Source organism: Girardinichthys multiradiatus, chromosome 7 (genome assembly GCF_021462225.1).
Source record: "Girardinichthys multiradiatus isolate DD_20200921_A chromosome 7, DD_fGirMul_XY1, whole genome shotgun sequence".
Lineage (NCBI taxonomy): Eukaryota > Metazoa > Chordata > Actinopteri > Cyprinodontiformes > Goodeidae > Girardinichthys > Girardinichthys multiradiatus.
The window spans coordinates 40,860,706-40,881,373 of record NC_061800.1 but is presented as its reverse complement, the minus strand read 5'-3'; the positions used below and the strand labels follow the sequence as shown (position 1 = coordinate 40,881,373).

Below are 20,668 nucleotides of genomic sequence, written 5' to 3'. Positions count from 1 at the left end.
TTTTTCTTACTGCAGAACGGTGGTGATGCCCATCGCCAACGAGTTCGCCCCAGATGTGGTTCTGGTGTCCTCTGGCTTCGACGCAGTTGACGGACACGCCCCACCCCTGGGAGGATACAAACTGACAGCCAAATGTAACTATTGATTATAATAATAACTGATTACTTTACTAAACTGTACTCTTTGTCAACTAACACTCTTAAACCAGTTTTGATCACCACTGAGTTACATTCAGCAAGGAAACACTCATTGTGTGCAGCTGATTTTTTTCACTGGATATCCTAAATAAGAGCAGACGTTCTGGTTGTTCAAGGGGCTGAAATAGGTGGTTTACAAAGGATTGCAGAAAGAGGAGATGGGTTACAATTTGGGCAGAATGAAGTAAAGCTGAATGGATTTATTCATCTCTGCTCCTTACTGAGAGGAACAACATCAAAGGCTGTGACCACAACTAAATGCAAAGCTGTGTTTATTAAAATTAAACCTGGCTCATATAAGGGCTGGTTCTTGGCCTTCACTTACTCCACAGAGCTCTCTTTCCCCATTTCTTCCTCTCTCTCACGCAGTGACTCTTTCCTTCACCATTTTTTGTCTTTTTGCTTTAATCAGAATCCCAGAGGAAGCTGGAAGCTCAAAAGCGGGTCTCATTCGTTTCATTTTTTCTTTTCCTTTACTGTGATTTCCTTTGTCTTCAGGCTTCAGCTACCTGACCAGGCAGCTGATGGACCTGGCCGGCGGTCGCTTGGTGCTTGCCCTGGAAGGGGGTCATGACCTCACAGCCATATGTGATGCCTCTGAAGCCTGCATTTCTGCTCTGCTCGGCAATGAGGTAAAAATTGCTCACCCGCCTTTGGTGTGGGAATATTGACGACTAAAATTTGATGTGAAATTATTCTCAGATGATGATCCCTATTTCAGACATTAAACTGGTTTTATACCATCTTAAAAAAATATTCATACCCTTTTTCAACGTTTGCTGCAATAACAGCTACAGATCTTCTAGACACTGAAATCGTGGCCCATTCTTCTATGTAAAATACTTCAACATGTCAATTGGGATGTAGAGTGTCTAGGAACATCTGATTTCAGGTGTTGCCACTTATTTTCAACTGAATTTAAATCTGGACTTTGACTGGACCACTCTAAGGCATGAATACGCTGTGATCTAAATCATTCTGTTGGAGGTCTGGCTGTTTTGTCCCGACGGAACGTGAACGTTCCCCCCAATCTCAAGTCGTTTCTATCTCCAACTGGTTTTCTTCTAGGATTGTCCTTATTTAGCTCCATCTTCACATCAGAAAAGCATCCGCAAACCATGATGCTGCCTTCTCACTTCAACACGGGAATGTTCCAGGGTTCTTTCTCTGCTACATAGCGCAGTCCAAAAAATTCAGTGGTTTCATCTGTAGAACTTCTTCAACGTTTTCTGTGTCGCCTACATGACGTGAAGCTGCGGAACTCTGCTGCTCCTCCAGAGTCTTTGTCTGCTTCTCTGGTTAAATATCTCTTTGTCAGACAGCCTGTCAGTCTTGGTTGATGGCCATATCTTGTTAGTTTACAGTTGTACAAGAACTCTTTCATTTTCAGATGATTGGAGAGAGCTCAGAGAGATGTTCAAAGCTTGAGATATTTTTTTAGAACATAACCCTGCTTTAAACTTCTCCAAAACTTTCTCCCTGATATGTCTGCTGTGTTCCTTGCTCTTCATGCTGCTGTTTATCCTCTAATGTTCTCGAACCTCTTAGGTCTTCACAGAGCAGCTGGACTTATACTAAAAATATATTACACACAAGTGGTTTGGGATTTACCAATTAGGGGACTTGCAAAGATTTTTTTTATAAATAAATAAGAGGACCATGTGTCATTTTTCTTCCATTTTACAATTCTAGACAACATTGTGTTGGTTTATCACATAAAATACCAGTGACATACATTAAAGTTTGCTAAAATGTGAAACATTTTAAGCGGTGTGAATACTTTTGAAAGGCATTTGTTGGTTGCCAGATCAGGTGTTCAAAGCTGGTCAAAGACAACAATGTTTTAAATAAATTAAATGCAGATTAAATAATTAATCTTGATGCCTAACTACAAGAGAAAGATGAAAAATAAATATTAGGTGATTCTGTTGTACAGATATAAAAAAAGAAAAGAAGAAAAGACCCAGAAAAAAATGTTCCTATTACTGGATTAGCGGTCCCCGTTTGATTTAACCACATCTTGTCCTCATGTCGTCTTCGTCTTTCTTCACCACCACTGAAACAGGACATCAACACACACACACACTGCGCGTCAGAGGGCGAGGATTTCCAGGCATAAAGAGTAATTAAGGGAGTGTGTGGGCCGATCTGTGGCCCTCAACAAACATTGGTGCTTAGTGACGCAAAGCAGAACTCTTCCTCCTTTAAGCTCATTTATTTAGATGCTGGAGGGTTTTTTGCAGTTCGTTCTTCTAAAATATGTAACCTTATTTATCCTTAAAATGTAGTGTTGAGAGAGGGAATTTTAAGCTGTAGAAATTTATGTTTCTATAACTATAAAAGTTTTTTTGTGTATGTCAACTGTACAGGTCCTTCTCAAAATATTAGCATATTGTGATAAAGTTAATTATTTTCCATAATGTCATGATGAAAATTTAACATTCATATATTTTAGATTCATTGCACACTAACTGAAATATTTCAGGTCTTTTATTGTCTTAATACGGATGATTTTGGCATACAGCTCATGAAAACCCAAAATTCCTATCTCACAAAATTAGCATATTATTAAAAGGGTCTCTAAACGAGCTATGAACCTAATCATCTGAATCAACGAGTTAACTCTAAACACCTGCAAAAGATTCCTGAGGCCTTTAAAACTCCCAGCCTGGTTCATCACTCAAAACCCCAATCATGGGTAAGACTGCCGACCTGACTGCTGTCCAGAAGGCCACTATTGACACCCTCAAGCAAGAGGGTAAGACACAGAAAGAAATTTCTGAACGAATAGGCTGTTCCCAGAGTGCTGTATCAAGGCACCTCAGTGGGACGTCTGTGGGAAGGAAAAAGTGTGGCAGAAAACGCTGCACAACGAGAAGAGGTGACCGGACCCTGAGGAAGATTGTGGAGAAGGGCCGATTCCAGACCTTGGGGGACCTGCGGAAGCAGTGGAGAGAGTCTGGAGTAGAAACATCCAGAGCCACCGTGCACAGGCGTGTGCAGGAAATGGGCTACAGGTGCCGCGTTCCCCAGGTCAAGCCACTTTTGAACCAGAAACAGCGGCAGAAGCGCCTGACCTGGGCTACAGAGAAGCAGCACTGGACTGTTGCTCAGTGGTCCAAAGTACTTTTTTCGGATGAAAGCAAATTCTGCATGTCATTTGGAAATCAAGGTGCCAGAGTCTGGAGGAAGACTGGGGAGAAGGAAATGCCAAAATGCCAGAAGTCCAGTGTCAAGTACCCACAGTCAGTGATGGTCTGGGGTGCCGTGTCAGCTGCTGGTGTTGGTCCACTGTGTTTTATCAAGGGCAGGGTCAATGCAGCTAGCTATCAGGAGATTTTGGAGCACTTCATGCTTCCATCTGCTGAAAAGCTTTATGGAGATGAAGATTTCATTTTTCAGCACAACCTGGCACCTGCTCACAGTGCCAAAACCACTGGTAAATGGTTTACTGACCATGGTATCACTGTGCTCAATTGACCTGCCAACTCTCCTGACCTGAACCCCATAGAGAATCTGTGGGATATTGTGAAGAGAACGTTGAGAGACTCAAGACCCAACACTCTGGATGAGCTAAAGGCCGCTATCGAAGCATCCTGGGCCTCCATAAGACCTCAGCAGTGCCACAGGCTGATTGCCTCCATGCCATGCCGCATTGAAGCAGTCATTTCTGCAAAAGGATTCCCGACCAAGTATTGAGTGCATAACTGTACATGATTATTTGAAGGTTGACGTTTTTTGTATAAAAAACACTTTTCTTTTATTGGTCGGATGAAATATGCTAATTTTGTGAGATAGGAATTTTGGGTTTTCATGAGCTGTATGCCAAAATCATCCATATTAAGACAATAAAAGACCTGAAATATTTCAGTTAGTGTGCAATGAATCTAAAATATATGAATGTTAAATTTTTATCATTACATTATGGAAAATAATGAACTTTATCACAATATGCTAATATTTTGAGAAGGACCTGTATATGAGAAACTGCAGATTCTAGCAGCCACACATACACAGACAATCTGCTTTAATTTAACATAAAACTATGCTAAACCGGTCAAGCCAAAGGAAGTCATGTGAAGCCGCACAGACAGTATTTAAAGAGGGAATAATCAGACTAACATCATGTGTAGAAACTGATCGCTCTGATGATTTGCTGCAGGCCTAGCTGTGTACACCGTCAGAGTTATGAGGGAGCCCTCTGTAATCGCTAAAGCTGTTTTCCTTTGCTGAGTGACTATTATGATTTATAAAAAGGCATAAACATTTACAACTGTTCTGATGCTGTCATGTGGCCAAACATCAATGCTTATAATGGCCATGTCACATCGAAATAAAGCCCAGAAATGATTTTTTTGTTTTTTTCAGCCTTCATTTTACACCAAACTGTGTTTATGTGAATATAACAAGTCAATTGCACAAGACCTATTAACAAACATTAAGTTATAAATCAAATTCCATTATGACAACTTGCTTCCCTCCAGCAGATCTTTTGAATTATGTTTTTGACATTAATAATAAAAATAAAAAAATGGTCCCATGCTGGAGTTCAAGCCAAACAAACAACAATAAAGGATCAAACTCCATAAATCCTTAAAACTGGAACATTTAGATCATAAAGTAAGACTGGACTTACTTTGCTATTTTGGCTTGATTGTTTTATTATATAAAAATATTCATTTGTGCCAAACCTGTTAAAGAATCCAGAACTTCAAGGATCTGCCTGCAGTGTCATTACCTCACTGCTTAGTTACGCTGTTTAGGAACTTTGCTGCTGTATGACTTCCCTTTTAACTGGGTTAAAAATATATTGCCACACAGAGGGCCCTTCTCTTCGCGACTCTTCAAATTAGGAAAGACAGGAGAAGATGTCCTCTTAAAAGGGGTGTTTGAATTTCTCCTTGGATAGTTGCTTAGTTTAGTCGGGTGTGAAAGCTCATCTCAGCTCTGCTGGACGCCAAACAAGGGAGGACGTGACATATGATTAGGGTATATGATCAGGCATATATGTGTTGTAAAAACCACCACAGCCCATCATGATGTTACCCTCCCCACTGTGTAGCCTCCTGCCTCACCTTCCTGTGATAGCACACCAAATCATTTCCTGCCCAACCAAAGTCCCAAAGACTTTCCTGGTGAGAAAACATCCTGAAATCAAGTTTTTCAGCAGCAAACACTTTAAAGGGATACAAAGAATGAATATGTGGAAAAATCCCTCATGCCCACTGTTAAGTATGGTTGAAAATCTGTGATGCTGTGGGCCTGTTTCTCATTTACAGGCTGTTGAGACTTACAGATGCATGGCATCAGAAAGTCTTTAAAATCCCAGGACAGGACTGAGTCTTTTAGTAGGCTAATAATCCAAAACATATGACCAAATCAATGAAATTACACAGAAATGTTTCAGCTGACACAACGATCTTTCAAGGCCATCTCAGTCTCCAAACCTAAATCCTAAAGAAAACCTATGGGGTGAGCTGATGAGAGGACCCAGGACTCTGGATGATCTACAGCAGGGATGTCTAAAGCCTGTCTTTGAGCCGGTATGCTGCATCTTTTAAATCTTCTCTGGTTCAACACAACTAAAACATATGATGGCTCTTTATCTGGCCCCTGAACATCTAAATGACATGTCAAGAAGATCATTTCAACCAGTTGTGTTGGAGCGAGGTCACATCTAAAACCTGTGGACCACCAGCCCTGGAGGACTGGAGATGGACACCACTGATCTAGAGAAGTTGTGCCAATACTATTGGTCAAAGATGCTCTCCATTACTGTATGTTCCAACCTTATAAAATGTCACTGGAGATAAGGTGTCCAACAGGCTAAAGGGGAGTTTATACAATATTAATCAAATTAATGGTTGAATTTCTTTGTGTGTTTATTGTGGGATTATTTTTGCACAAATTCAACCAGGTGTGCCTAAAAAAGGTTTCACTGTACTTAGAGACCTAATGTAATACCTCTGCATACTGCTTCAGTTCATGACAGCACAATGACATCTGGAAAGGCTTCAGAAACTCAAGGACGCCTTAGAGGGGCTGTTTCTTTTGCTGTCACATAGTTCAGCTGCCTGAACCTCCAGTTTGAGAGACTGGATTCTCGTTAATCACTGCACCACACTGCAGCCACGTAATGAAGTATGCCAAGGGGCTTTGCTTCTAATGTTTCAGCAGCCTGCTGGTCACTTCTGCCAACAAGAGTTTGAAGGAGGTCCCTGGGTGGGTGCCATATTGAGCTGAGAACTTGAGAATGGGCAGGAGGCAACAGGGGGCATTCATTCCCCCTTCCCTGCAGTGCAGTGCTCTCGCCCACATCTGAAAACGCTTACCCTCACACCTCTACCAGCAGGGTCAGCCCGGGTCCAGGGTTCAGATAGTTAAAGGAAACAGAGTAATCATTTGAAGTTGGGAAGGAGGAAACTATTGTAATTCAGCAGCTATATAATGCTGTATATGTGCAAGGTGAAAATGTTTAAAATCAGTATTAAGGCAAGGAAGGCTATTATTACTCAAATTAATATTAATGTGCATTTATTGAGGTTAATGTCTAGTTTGGCATTAAAAATCTTTTTACAAAATCATGAAAAATTGTGTCTTTTCCTGAGAAGTTGTCTAGAGAATGTTACAGAAATTGCAGGATTCCTGGTATTGATTGCAGTCCAAGGTTTTCCTGACTTGTCCAGCTGGGAATAATGACATCAGCTGATTGAACAAAACCAGATCTTTTAGTTGTTTGGATCTTTGATTGCTAAGGGCGACAGTAAAAAAAAAAACAACAACTTAAATATCTAAATCAGATTGAATCAGCAGGAAGAAAGCATTTTTATGCTCTCCACTAAGGTCCATGTAATGGCTTTGGAATGTTGCTGGGAAATGTCGGTGCAGTATGAAAATCCCACTCTGTTATATTTGTTTTGATCCATTTTTGTAAGAGTTGCTATTTGAGGCTGAAGCACAACTTTAGTGTGTGTGGCTGCTACCTGGACAACAGCTTTTAAACATGTCCGCTGAGGGAGTTTTTCCTGCAGAATAAGCCTTAGTTCTGGGCTAGATGTGTGTGTGGCAGTGCTGGATGGGTTCAGACATTAAACCACAGCTGGATGAACTGGTTCACTGTGCTTTTGTTTATGGTGCATTGAATCGTCTGACGCTTTGTATTGTCTGGGAGCCTCATCGACCCACAACATTACCGCAGTAGAAAAACAAATCTCCGATCCAAACATGTGGGCTGAATGTCCTGTTCTTTGTTTTACAAGTTTTTGAACTGTCAGGTGTGGTGCCATATGGTAGGTTTACATGGGAGTTTGGCATTTTTAAATAAAAAGATTGTGATTAGAAGTGTAATGATCAGAATTTTCCGCCTGATTTCCAGTCTAAGCTTTGACCTGCTGATGCCAATTTACATTTTTACTTAAGGACTATAAGAGGATATGAAAGCAGCATTCAGAATAATTTTTTCTTGCCTTTTTACCTTAAAAGTAACTAAACACCAAATCAACAGTTTTTGCAGATAAAATGTATAAATTGGGCCTTAAGGGTACTATCTTTATGCTACTGTGCATTTTGTTTTTTTTTACATTTTCTTGTACACTTGTTTAATTCTGCAACATTTGTCCTAAAACCATCTTAGTGCTGCCCTCTCTGCTTTGTGGTGGTCACTGCAGTTGAATTTTCCTATTGGTTCATGTCTAGGTCACAGCCCAGCGTTCAGGTATAAAACCATCTCACTCAGACACGCCCTCGTAACGAGGCAGGAGTTGGAGTTGCGAGGATTGATCATAGCGTTTTATGCTTTATGCCTTCGATCATATGCTTTACTTTAAATAATAGAAATCTACATGTAAATGTAAACTTTTTGAAAGTTTGTTACTGCTTTGAACATTAGCCCATATTAGCTATGATGCTGCTAACTGCCACTCAGAAACTTGACCCATCCTGTCTTCCACTGCCTTGGCAGCGCCTTCTTTGGGCATCACTGAGTGGGGTGAAAATCCTCCACCTCAAAGATCTATCAGTGGCGAAACTACCAGCGTCGCTCTGCTCACTCTCCATGTTTCAATATGTCACCTCACCCCCCGCTTAACCCCATGCGCTCATCCCCCTACTTGGCCACGCCCGAGTGTCTCTTGGCACTGCCCACTTTGATGGATTTTTCAAAATTTCTCTGGGGCGGGGTTATGCCTTTCTTTTCATTGGGTTTAGTTCCACTTTAAGCAGCCGTAAGCTTTCCAGATTACGTGCCGAGGCGAAGCTACGCTGCACATGTTGCTGTAAAAAGGTTTTTACTGTTATTTAAAAAACAAAATAATCACAGGGTTGACATTTTAAGCTGTCTTTAGCACCTTGTGTTAGCAACTAGTGGAATTAGCATGTGCTGTTCCATAGAGAACGCAAACCCTTCCCTAACTCTGAGATTTCTAAAAGCCAATCAGCATTTCCAAATCCAGACATGGCAGACAGAGGTTGAAAGCTAAAAAGGTTAAAGAAAGCAGCGAAGCTGTTTATCCTTCCTGTTATCTGCTACTGACTCGCTCTCTTTTGCTCTCTCAAACCCTGAATGAACCACAGACAAGTTTTTTAGTTCCCAAACAGAACCAAATCACCACGTGGTTTTTAGGTGCATTTCTAACACCACAGTGCGCTACTCCTTTCACTTAATTTCATCGGTAGAAAAATAGGTTTGGTGATCAATTTAAAATGCTGTAGACTAACACACTCTATTAATTATGTGGCCAACTAAAAAGGAGAAATTTACCCAGATTGGAACCAGAGCATCCTTTCATTCCCTCCTGTGTTGCTTCTACAGTCAGTGTTTTAAAAAATCCTAAAGCTGTTAATTATAAGCTATTAATTAATAATAAGCAATTTTTATTAAAGTTGCTTATACTAGCTTAAAGAAAATGGAGGAAAATCAACAAACTCTGCAGGCTCCTTTTGTCCACCTTCTCTGTAATATTTAATCACCAATTCAGTCTCCTTAAATAGCTCATGAATGATGCATTTGCAACTATGCTTGTGAACTCTGAACTCGGGACTAATTGATGATTGCTCGCATGCAGATGTTGGCCAACACAAAACCATGGTTGTTAGCAATTATTTGATAAACAACTAGCTAATATGCTAATTGCTGCCAGTCGTCCATGAGGTCATTAAGCGTGTTTGCTCTTCAGTTACAGTAAAACTGCTCGATTTCACTTGTCGACCTTTGGGTCCGACTGTTCCCCACAAAACAATCCAAGGAAAAACCTGCAACCCTTATCTGAAAGGGTCACCCGCTTTGCATAATGCACGTGATTACCTTGTTCAGTTAGCGTAACATAATCAGACAATTTTGGCAGCTGTTAGCATGTGCAGACGGACAAAAGAGTAAACAATGGATGCCTTGTGCACTTTTTATTTTGCTGAACAAGTGGAATTCCTCGTCTTTCCACTGTTTTGCTTAGAGCCTCCCTTAGGAATGTTTTTACCGGAGCACATTCCTCTCTCTCAGCTCATGGCTTTGCACGGTGTCTCGGTTTTGTTGGCCAAGTCGTAGATATCCTCAGAGATCATTTGAACCCAACATCTCTGTCTGACTTGCTTAAAGACTGCGATGCATTTGATGTGTAGATAAAAGCAGCAAAATGTATCGATGCCATGGATGATGTCATAGATAAATGCAGGCTTGTTTATATTAGTCCTTCATGTATTTTGTTCAAATGCATGTGCGTCTTTAGCGTACCTCCTGAGTTTGGGCCCCTGGGGTACCATGACAAGAGTCATTAAAGTTTATAAGTGTGCGACCCGGCTGTCAATCAAACTGACAAGCTGCCCCCATCCAGCTCTGCTCTGAGCTGAACTCCAGCAAACCCCGAAGAACCCCTGACCTCGCTGTGGCAGAGAGCTGAAGAAAGCTGGATCAGCATGGGCTGAAATTTTGTGCTCTTTGACTGAAAGATTGATGATCAGAGTCTCCTGATGTGGATGATGAAAAGGTTCTGCTGTCTCTCACTCAGCCACAGTTATAGGAACGTTAAGCCACTTTCAGACAGCATCCATTTAATTTGCGTCACTTTCAAACTCGAGGACCTTTCTTGGCGTCCTGTTACCAGGCTTTTAGGCTCATAGATTTCATTTTATTTCTTGTGGCAACAGAAATCCTAATTTTAACTCCTGAAAGCAACCCATTCTTTGTTCCCAAGTGCTTGATTGTATATACCTGTGATCTGTGTGACTGGAACACCTGAATTCAATGATTTGGACAGGTGTCCTGATACTTTTGGCAATGAATACCTGCAGCATTAATGTGATTCTGCTGTTTGAATAAGAGTCGGTCATGTAACAAGTAACTTGAAGGACCTATGCACAAGCTGAATGTGATCTGTTCCTAAATGCATGATGTAGTCTGCCGTGCCACAGCAGGATTAAAGTATCCATCTCGCCCCCGAACCGCCTTGTTCCCTCGGCCCCCTGGACCCCTCCCATACACTGTTTGGTTTAATTAAAATAAAACTTTCAGTCTTGGCCAGGCCAGATCAACCGTCAATGACTTTTTCCTTTTTCTCTCTGGCATCCTGCTCTCTAAATGTCAAGCCAAACCTTTTTTCCTTCTTTCTAACTCTGCATGTCTCTCTTTACATGTTTCCATGTTGGCGTGCTATTCCTCAGAGGTTATGACAAAGCAAGAACGGGGATGTGTGCCGTCTGTGGTGGAATGTGGAGCTGAATGAGCCTGTGTAACGAAACGGGATGAGAAAGTGTTGAACGAGCAGTCGGCCAAAGGGGAAATTAAATCATTCCGGGTTAGGAAGGCACTTTGGGGAATAGCTCTTGTTTGCTCTAAATTGTGGCTTGGGAGTTTTTCGCAGAATTAGCCGTACTCACAGAGGTGTATGTGTGAACTGGTTGTTTCCAGGTTTATGCATCTGTGTTTCCTTCGAGTGGGACTCAGAACAAAGCACTCAGTGTAGTTTGTGTCAAAGAGTAGCAAAGCTGTTGAGGAGTGGGAAGAGGCGTGCATCTGCAGGCGGGACTTTTTTTTATTGTGTCAGCAGCTTGAGATTGTTCCCAACCTTTTGGATTGGCTTAACAGTGGGTTGTGGTCAGCATTTCAAAAATGATCCTGTAAACCACAAGGGGACCGCGTCGGGTCAAATGGGGTTTTGGAGAAAACGTTCTGAACACCTGTGGAGCACATTCACAAGAGTATTTATCAAGCTGCAGCTATTATTTCCACAAATGAGAGGCACAAATGTTGATGTAGATGTTGTGCTGCTGTCTGTTCCAACATACAGAAATTACATTGTAGTAAAAGCCCCTTAAATAACGTCTGAGTTGTCTAGTTGATCCTTCAGAGAAATGAAGACATTAAGCTAGAAATGTTTTAAACCTCTTTTTTCTGTCTGTTTCAGTTGGACCCCATTCCTTACGAGGTGCTTCAGCAGAAACCAAATGCCAACGCTGTGCGCTCTATGGAGAAAGTAATCGAAGTTCAGAGTGAGTAGTCCACTCACACTAACCCAGTGGCTTATACACATCTCTAGTTATACGTCCAATGTTCTTAAACATGTGTGCCTCTAAAATCCCAGGAAAAACTGATAAAATCAGACTTTTTAGTCAGTTGTTTTAATTTGTAGTTGAAAAATGCACAGATAACAAAGCAAGCAGTGCTATAAGCAATGACATTTTTCAGTTAAAGTGAAGAAAGCTGTTTTTGCACCACTTTTCTTTACTAATGCTGATCCATTTTAAAATGACATGAACTTTAAAGCTTGTTTAGCCTTCTATGCCTCTATTTTGTGCTCCACCTGTTTCATAGCTGCCAGTTGTCTAATAAATAATTTCTAAATTACTCAGTCAAAGAAATGCTTACCAGGGAAATAATGTATATAAACTTGTGTGATTCCTTTTAACCAACCAAAAAAATCAATGAATAAATTGACATATTTTCTCCAGATTGTTTTATGAAAACTACTATTAATAACTTAGTCTTCACCATACACTTACCACCATACAGAGCAAATGTTCATGTATTTCCTAAATGTTTATGTTTTTTAAATGCCAGTTTTAGCAAAGTTGATCTGAGTTTTTATTTTTTGTGGAGCATTGTAGGAAACTTAATCCAAAAGTTGACTTTATTTTCCCCATACTATATTTGCAGTTTGGTTAAAGTACATAAAAAATGTGTTCATATGACGGAAACAAATAAAATACAAAATTCTTAATGGATTCTACCACCAGGAAATGGGGAACTAATTAAAAACAAAAATTTAAATTGTAATGGTCCTTTGATTAAGAAAAAGGGATTTTGAATGAGTGTCAGTGGCACAAAATTGCCAGAGGGGCTGTTTACTTAAAAAGGCTTATTAAAGACACAAAGAGCAAAAAAATAAGAAAAATTTGAAATTTCCTAAATACACAACATGGCCAAATTTTATGCACAAACAGAATCAACATTAAGCAAAACTAAAATAAAAACAATCTCAAAGAAAACCTCTTAGGAAGGTTAAAGTTGCACATTTGTAACATAGAGTTTAAAGGTGAAACAGCTTTTAAATGTCCGTAGACTCTGCAGCTCACATGCAGAACTTTTTATTTCATTGAACATACGTTCTCTAGATGTCTTCTAGATGGACACCGTTTGCATCGCTCTGTTTTGCTTTGCAGGTAAATATTGGCGCTCGCTGCAGCGTTCTGCCTCTACACTCGGTTGTTCGCTGAGCGAAGCGCTGCAACGCGACGCGGAGGAAGCTGAAACGGTCTCAGCCATGGCTTCATTGTCTGTCGCTAACAAGCACATCGGAAAGAGGTCTGTGGTGTGGCCTCTATATGGCTATAGGTGAAATTACATGAATGTATTTTAGTAAAACACAGTTTATTATTTAGCTCACTATAAACTCATGCAACTCTCTAGAAACTCATCACTTATCGTAGATTTCTGTTATGTAATGGGATTAGGTATCTCTGGATGATGAGATCAAAACAAGCTTGAGGCCTTGTTTTCTCTGGACAACATGAAAATAATACAAACCAAGTTTAATATTTAATCTTGACATAAGGACATATTAAAGATTATCATGAGAAAATGAGCCTGAGATCTCATAATCTCAAGATAATTAGATAATAAAACTGTTGATGCAAGAAAACAAGCACAGTCTTATTATCTCAAGATTATAAAAAAAAACATTTTATGTTGTTTTCTCAACATAATGAGATATTAAATGAAATATTAAAATTATCTTGTGAGCATGAGATAAACAACTTTTCCAGATAATGCCTTGTGCAGACATTTCTGCTCATGGCATTTGGGGTTTTATGCAGTTTATGCTATAAGCCAGAAGCACTGTAAAAAATTAAAACCAATAAATTTTTTTCACCTAGATGTTAAAGAGAGGCTGAAAAAGGCCTGAGATATTTGAAAAGCCAAGAAGAGGGATAGAAACTTTGTGTAAAACGTTCTTCCTTTCATTGTGATGTTCTCTGTTTTAGGGCTGAAGAGGAGCCGATGGAAGAGGAAGTTCCCATGTAAAAGACATGGTTAGTCTTCAGCTTCCAAGACCAGTGTTCAGCTTTGGATGGGTCCTCATCCTGCCTGTCAGTCTGGACTCCCAGTAGATTATTTGTCTCACTGCTGTCGGACCTGATCGGACCTCTCTCTTTCTGAGATGTTGGCAGGAGCTGATGAAAGTGGCACTTGCACAGGAAGCAGAAGACAGCTGGAGATGAGCTTAGTTGCACACAGGGCAGTTAACATTAATGTGTTGGACACAAGAGCCAGTTTTTCCACAGTCAAAGCCTCCAGCGCTTTTAAAAAACACTAAACTTGTACAGTTTGACTGCCAGTCTGAACCGTACCGAGACATAAAGCAGTCGTCTACTTCTCATATTTTATCTGGTTTTTTGACTTATCCAAACCACCTGAGCTATTCTTCGTGTGACTCTGCCCTAAAGGACGGATGCCTGCTTTTCTAAGGTATCCGATTGAGAGGAAGAACGGTTTTGAATATCCTGCATTTTTCCGAGGTAAAGTTACATAAATTCCAAGGATTCGGACAGTAACAGACAGTAAAGTTTGTGCCTTTTTTGTTTTTAAAAATGGTGGATCTTCTGTTGAGCTCCACTTAAAGAGCTTTGCCTTAAAAATTGTTTTTGGAATCTTTTCACTATCCACTCAGACGTTTCTGTCCTGGAAAGATATGAGCTGCCTGCGTGTTTCTGGCACATAGACTCGAGAACATTGGCATGTTTACCTGTATTATTCTGCTAGCAGTCTACTGTCTCTCCCTCCATTTCTTGAATTTTTCTCTCCTTTTGTAACATCTCGAAAGGTAGTTCTCAATCAAAAGCGGGTGATGAGTTCAAGAATATTTAAAAGGAGAAGCCATCATGTTTTTGTGGATTATGAAAGCTAGAATCATCTTTATTAGACAGTACCGCATCCATAAAGGGAGACCGTTGGGTTTTTGCTGTTTCAAACATACAGAGTGGTACACAAAGGGTTGGCAGTGACCGTTTCTACAGTAGAATCTGTGTCACTTTCTAAAAATATTGAGGGGTGTAATTATTTTCATCTGGACCAATTTGTTTTTACCGTCCCACCTGGGATTCTGTGGAGGGGTGTTCTGGAGCTGCCGTGGCCCTCACAGCTGGTTATACATCTTTAGGTCCTGGTTAGAAGCACATCTGCTCCCCAAATGTCAGGTGCTGTGAAGGTGGGCGAACATCCCCGTCTGTTCACTGAAATACAAGCTGTTCTTCATCAGTATGAAGCAGTGTACACACTAATAATGGGTTTTTATGTATAACCCAATTTACATATTAATTAGTTTACATTTCCTTACACCATTTTTTAATATCTTCAGACTGCGCCAACATTTGGTACAGATATGTTACCACTGAAACCCACAAGGGGGCAAACTATACACTCATTCGTGCCTTTAGTGGCCCCATTATTTTCTTATATATTAGGAAGATGCAGATTCTCGACACCACTCTGAGACCCAACACCACTTTAAGGCCAAAACCCTTTCTAGTTTATGCATGATGGAAAAAAGTGCTGCTTTACTTGTTCTGTTGGTTGCAATCTGCTAGTTCACCACTAGATAATTGGCAATAAAATACTCCGCTGAACCGGAAACATTTTGAAATCCAGGATTATGGTTAGTTTGAGCATTATGAATGTGGGAATATGTTATAATAATAATACTTCACACACATTCATTTCAAAACAATGCATGGTGCAGCTTTTCCATATTCATTTGTAATCATCCATCTAACTTTTTCTCCAGCTTCTGGGAAAACTACCTTTTGACCTTTTCCTGATTTACTGAACTGTGGTTGTTTTCTGAACATAGAACTCTGATCTTCTGAAGATTCCTGCCAGAAACGTCATCCATTTCATTGATTTCGTTGCTCTTCAGTGACACGATGACTGTTTGGGCACACCATTCACACTTTCTCCGTTTCTTTGTAAAGCTGTCATACTTCACAGCAGGTGAGGGTTCAAACTCTGTTTTGTAGTGAACCTTGTATGAAAACATTTCCAAGTTCATGGATTTTTTTTGGTGGGAGTGCGGGAGTGTTGGGAAATGTTTCTACTTCATAAAATTATGGAAAATTGTGTATTTACTGTCTGTTTATAGTAGATTTATATATAAAAGAAAGTATATTATATATCTATACATACTGAACACTTTGATCTTGTTTAAAAAGCAACACTGATGGTTTCTATCGGTCGTATGTGCAGTGGGTCCATTTTAACGCCATTACTGAAGGCACCTTGGCTGTCCTTGGTCACTGTTGATGTTTATTGCAGCGTTTTCTGTCTGTTTTACTCGTCTTTAACAAGTGATGATTTATCACTTTTATTTATCTGATGGGTACCACAAACACTGTTACAGTATGCCTCATGCACATATCTTTACCATTCCATGTTTATGATGCTGTATGTTTCGCTGTACTTGTAGGAAAGCTCAGATCTGTGGGGGACATTTCAATTTAAAATTCTGTATTTTTTTTTTTCCCATATTTTACTAAGATTTTTTAAGCATTGGCCTTTAGAGGGGTGTGGGCAGTTAATCCGACCTGCAGAAGATGATGCTCAAAAATCAGCTGATTTTTAGGTAAATAATCATCTAGTGTAAACTTGAAGACCATGGTAATGTTTATTAACTACAGCCAATATAAAAAGTGGATACTCCTGTTAAGTTGCAGGTCTTTCTGAGACCTTGAAAAGTCATTTACAAACTTTCTTCTACTTTAATGTAATGTACATTCTGTACAGTTCAACTGCAAATCAGATCTTTTTGATAATTATTATAATATAATATAATATAATAAAAAATTGTCGTGGGGGTACCTGCTTGCAGAAATGTGCACACCTTTAAATTAGACCATTCCAATTTATTCCTCTTGTGCTGAAGCCATTTTTTGAACATTTTCTACCACCAGGTTTGGAGGCGTTTTATCCAGGCTTGGATGTTCGCTTTGAGAGGAAAAGTATTTGAGTTGCAGCTTTATTCTTTAGTCCTGACAGATCAAAGATGCAGGAGAATGCTGTCATATAAACAACACAACCAGTAAGAAGCTGCAATGTGTTCAGCTTCTTCGGTGTTACCGTTAGCCTCTCTAATCAGTATTTATTTCTATATATTGAATACTTAATATAAAAAAACGCAGTGGATTTGTTTTGTGTTCCACTCTTCACTTTTGTACAAATTAGTTAATTTTGATCAGAGAAATAAAAACGACAGCTGAACTTTATTTAGAATTGTGAATTGTTGGCAGGTGTGAACTCAGGAAGACTGAATGCTGAAATTAAATCACAATAATGTTTTGCAGAGTATTAGTTCAAGGATCTGCACACTTATGCAATCAAGTTGTTTTTCCCCAAATACCAGGTTTTTTTTCAGTTCAACAGTTTAGGAAATATCACACATTACAGGTGGAAAATGTTTGAAAATAATAGTTGCTTTAGTTTCTTTGGGACATAAAACCTTATAGTGACTGTTTAGAGACACTGTAGGTTCACAGCATGAATCAATGCAGTTGCTTTAAAATGGTAGAAATTCACTTTGTTCTTGGCTCTGTGCTGACTAGCTCTTAGCTCGTCTGCATGGTCAGATATTTGTTTTGATCATTTATCCAAACTGGGGTCATTTAGAGAGTTGCCTACTGCAGGAAAGATACTAATTGCTCATACCCTCTTTACAAAACCCCACTGAAAATAATCTGAACTGAACCTTTAAGGTTTATAAGATCATCCTCTTTTGTAGCTTAAAATAATAATTGATGGGTCAATTTGTTCTGCTGCATTTTGTGATGATACAATGGTTCTGTGTAATCAGTGATTTGCTCATCACGATATTCTGAGCCTTAAATTTAGATAACTTTTGCTACCTTTGCAGTCATTTATTTCCTATGGTTGGATTTTAGTTCTCCGGTCTAAAAGACCCCAACAGAAGTTTTTGTCTAACTAGCAAAAACCAAAACAAATATTTTTAACTATGGGATGTCTGCTGAGTGACTTATACTTAACAAAATTTCAGCAAACCTTTTCTTTGCATTTGGACTGATTGTATTTGATCTCCAATGGCTTGAATCAAGCCTGATTCTGGGAATTAAGCTTCATGCCCTAAAAAGAAGAAGACAATAAATATTCTTTTCATTTAACCTCAGAATATGAACTCAACATTATCCTCATGTTGGGTCCAAATTTTCGAAGGGGGGGGTCGATGGGTTGAATCACAGTTTAGATGTAAATAATTTTCTATAAACTAGGAGGAGAGCTGAGAGGACATTCGCAGTAGGGCATCGGTAGACATGCATTTTTCTATTTCTCTTTTCATTCCCTTTTTAACCAAAACACGCACACTGCTTTGCAGTCTTCTGTAACTCTGGGCCTGTTTATTGAGTGCATATTGAATGTATACAGAGGTAACTGAGGTTAGGGTGAGGTGACGTGACCTCATGCTGAATCTGAGGACATCTCTGCACACGTTAACTCACTCAAGGAGAACCTTCCCAGAACTCCCGTGGCTTTCCTGCTGTTTGATGTTTTGGTTTCCCAAACACAGCCAAAACTAGCAGCGTCTGTCCTCACAGTTAGTCTTAAAAACAAAGTCCAGTTACTGAAAAGAGAAGGGAAAAAAAATCAGCTTTTCTTTTTTATTTGAATGTCCATTTATTCAGAAGCAGACCTGCTTTTATTTTGACTCTTAAAGCTCAGAGAACTGAGAGCTCATTCGGGGGGTCTGAGCGAACTTCACTCCGTTCTTCTTTTCTCTCTGCATGATGTTTGTCTGCATGCACCGCCTACCTGTCTGTCCGTCCGGGGTCACATACCAGCACTGAAGGACATTAGTACTTTCACTGTACCCAGTCTATCTGAACTGTCTTACTTCATGTTCAGGTGGAGTTTGGGTGCTTTTTACCTGTAGCATATGGAATCGTCACACCTGGACTTGTAGAACCAGTATCTAACACATACCATAGATTTGATTGTATTTATGTAGAAGCTGTTTTAGTGGGGCGCTTTGTAAACCGCAGCAACAGAACGGGATTTGTTATAAATGTGGCTAAGATGTGGCATTCAGAGGACAATTTTAACCGTTTGAGTCCAGTGATGACTGGGTTCTGTGTCACATCTGGACTTTTTTAAAGGGGTCCATCCTGATGCCCGGTCCTTGTTACAGTTCTAGTCCATTCCACTAAAAAATGAATGGAAAAGCCAGTTTTCTGTATATGACCACTGTGCTTCATAAACAAGCTGTTCCAGGTTTACACATGTATAAAATGCATTCTCTGTTTTTTTATCGGGTATGATTTTGACATGTTCTGCTGTTACAGAAATAGTACTTTTTTTTTTCTGGGAAAACCTTTACTCTAAAAAGTTGTCTTTGACATGTACAATATAAAAGTATTGTTTTTGAAAAAAAAAAAACTGCATTGTGTGTTTTTTAAAGTGATCAAAAGTGATGTAGTGAATGTGCACATCCTCACGAACCTTTATCTTTTAGTAAACGTTTACAGTGCCGTGAACAAGTATTTGCCCACTAACACATTTCTTCAGATTCAAATGTTTCAGATCCCAAAAACAGCTTGGATAAATTCAAAGCTTAATGTTCAATTTATTAAGAGAAACAAAAATCTGGGGCAAGAAGCAGGCCTGTTAAGTTCATGGCACATCATTGCAAGAAGACGTCCTGACTTTGAGTAGGCCGTTCAAGAACCTTTATTTCCTTCTTTTTTGTTTGAGGCTTCAGTTCCTCGTCCTGCTTGAGCTTAAGGTCACAAACTGATGGCTGGACCTTCTCCTTCAGGATTGTGTGCCTAAAAGCAGAGTTCATGGTTGTATCAATATGGCAAGTCATCTAGATCCTGAAACAGCAGAGCAGCCCCAGACCATCACACTACCACCACCACCAACACATTTGACAGTCGTTATAATGTTTTACGTACAATTTAAAGGGATGTAAACCTTCCAGAAAGGCACACCTTACTGTCATCAGTCCACAGAGTTTCTTCATCAAAGCCTTGGGTGCCTTTGTGTTCGTTTTGATCAGCAGTGGTTTTGACCTGGATCTTGCAGTTAGATGATTGTTTCACTAGATGAGCTGCAGATAGATGATGTTCTATGTACTTTTGTGACCCCCACTCTTGGTGTAATTTTGATGAGTTGGCCACTTACTGTTTTAAATACTTTTTAAATAAAGAGAAAAACATGCACTGCTGTCACCAACACAACATGTTTCTAGAGTAAAATAGGTGAATGAGATTTAAGCTCATTCTGAGTGATTCGTAAAGAAGACAGTAAAAGATAAACATGTCTGAAAACTTTAAATAACCTTGTATTGTCGTGGCATTACTGCACAATTTCTTTTAGGAAATACAACATTTCATTTGTGAGAAAACATTCCACACTTAGAAATAACTGGTAAATAATTGAAACTGAAGCAATTTTAATATGAAGCTTTTTTTAAGTTGAAACTTAACTTGTTGATGCAATAATTACTATGATGTTCACCAAAAGAACAATTTGAATGAGGACAAGGACCTAAGTTCATCTTATCACTATAGACTGTAAGCAGCTCGCTTTAAAAAAAAATTGCAGCAAATAATTGCATCTTGGTGTCTCCTAGACAAACATTTTTTGAGACATTTCTACACAACTTTAAAAAGAGAGCTAATATTTGTGGAGCGTACTTCATGTAGTAAATGTGGTGTAAAGAATTCCTTTCAGACCGATGCAATGCCTGAATTAAAATACTACCTTGATTCTGAAAATGATTACTTGTTTTTTTTAGAAAGTTGTGTGAATTTAATATTTCTCAAACCCAAATGTTTTGAATGTTTTTCATGCTTTTGTTTTTGGATTTTTGACTCAGATTCATATATAATTTGGAGGCAGACCAGAGATGGGTGTGTAAACATGTCATTTGCAAGGAGCTGGTACATTTTGAACAGGCACCAGTGTTACAGGCAGTTTCCAT

General features: G+C 39.4%; 1 protein-coding gene across 2 annotated transcripts in view; it reads left to right on the top strand.

The window, feature by feature from the left end:
• hdac4 (histone deacetylase 4) overlaps nt 1–20,462 on the top strand; it is a 167,250-nt gene extending 146,788 nt beyond the window's left edge. For both annotated transcript variants that reach the window (XM_047370300.1, XM_047370301.1), the window contains 5 exons: nt 16–134; nt 696–829; nt 11,591–11,675; nt 12,846–12,987; nt 13,668–20,462. In XM_047370300.1, coding sequence (XP_047226256.1) covers nt 16–134; nt 696–829; nt 11,591–11,675; nt 12,846–12,987; nt 13,668–13,707 — 520 coding nt within the window. In that variant the 3' untranslated portion in view covers nt 13,708–20,462. The remainder of the gene's footprint in view (nt 1–15; nt 135–695; nt 830–11,590; nt 11,676–12,845; nt 12,988–13,667) is intronic.
• Nucleotides 20,463–20,668: the final 206 nt, after the last annotated feature.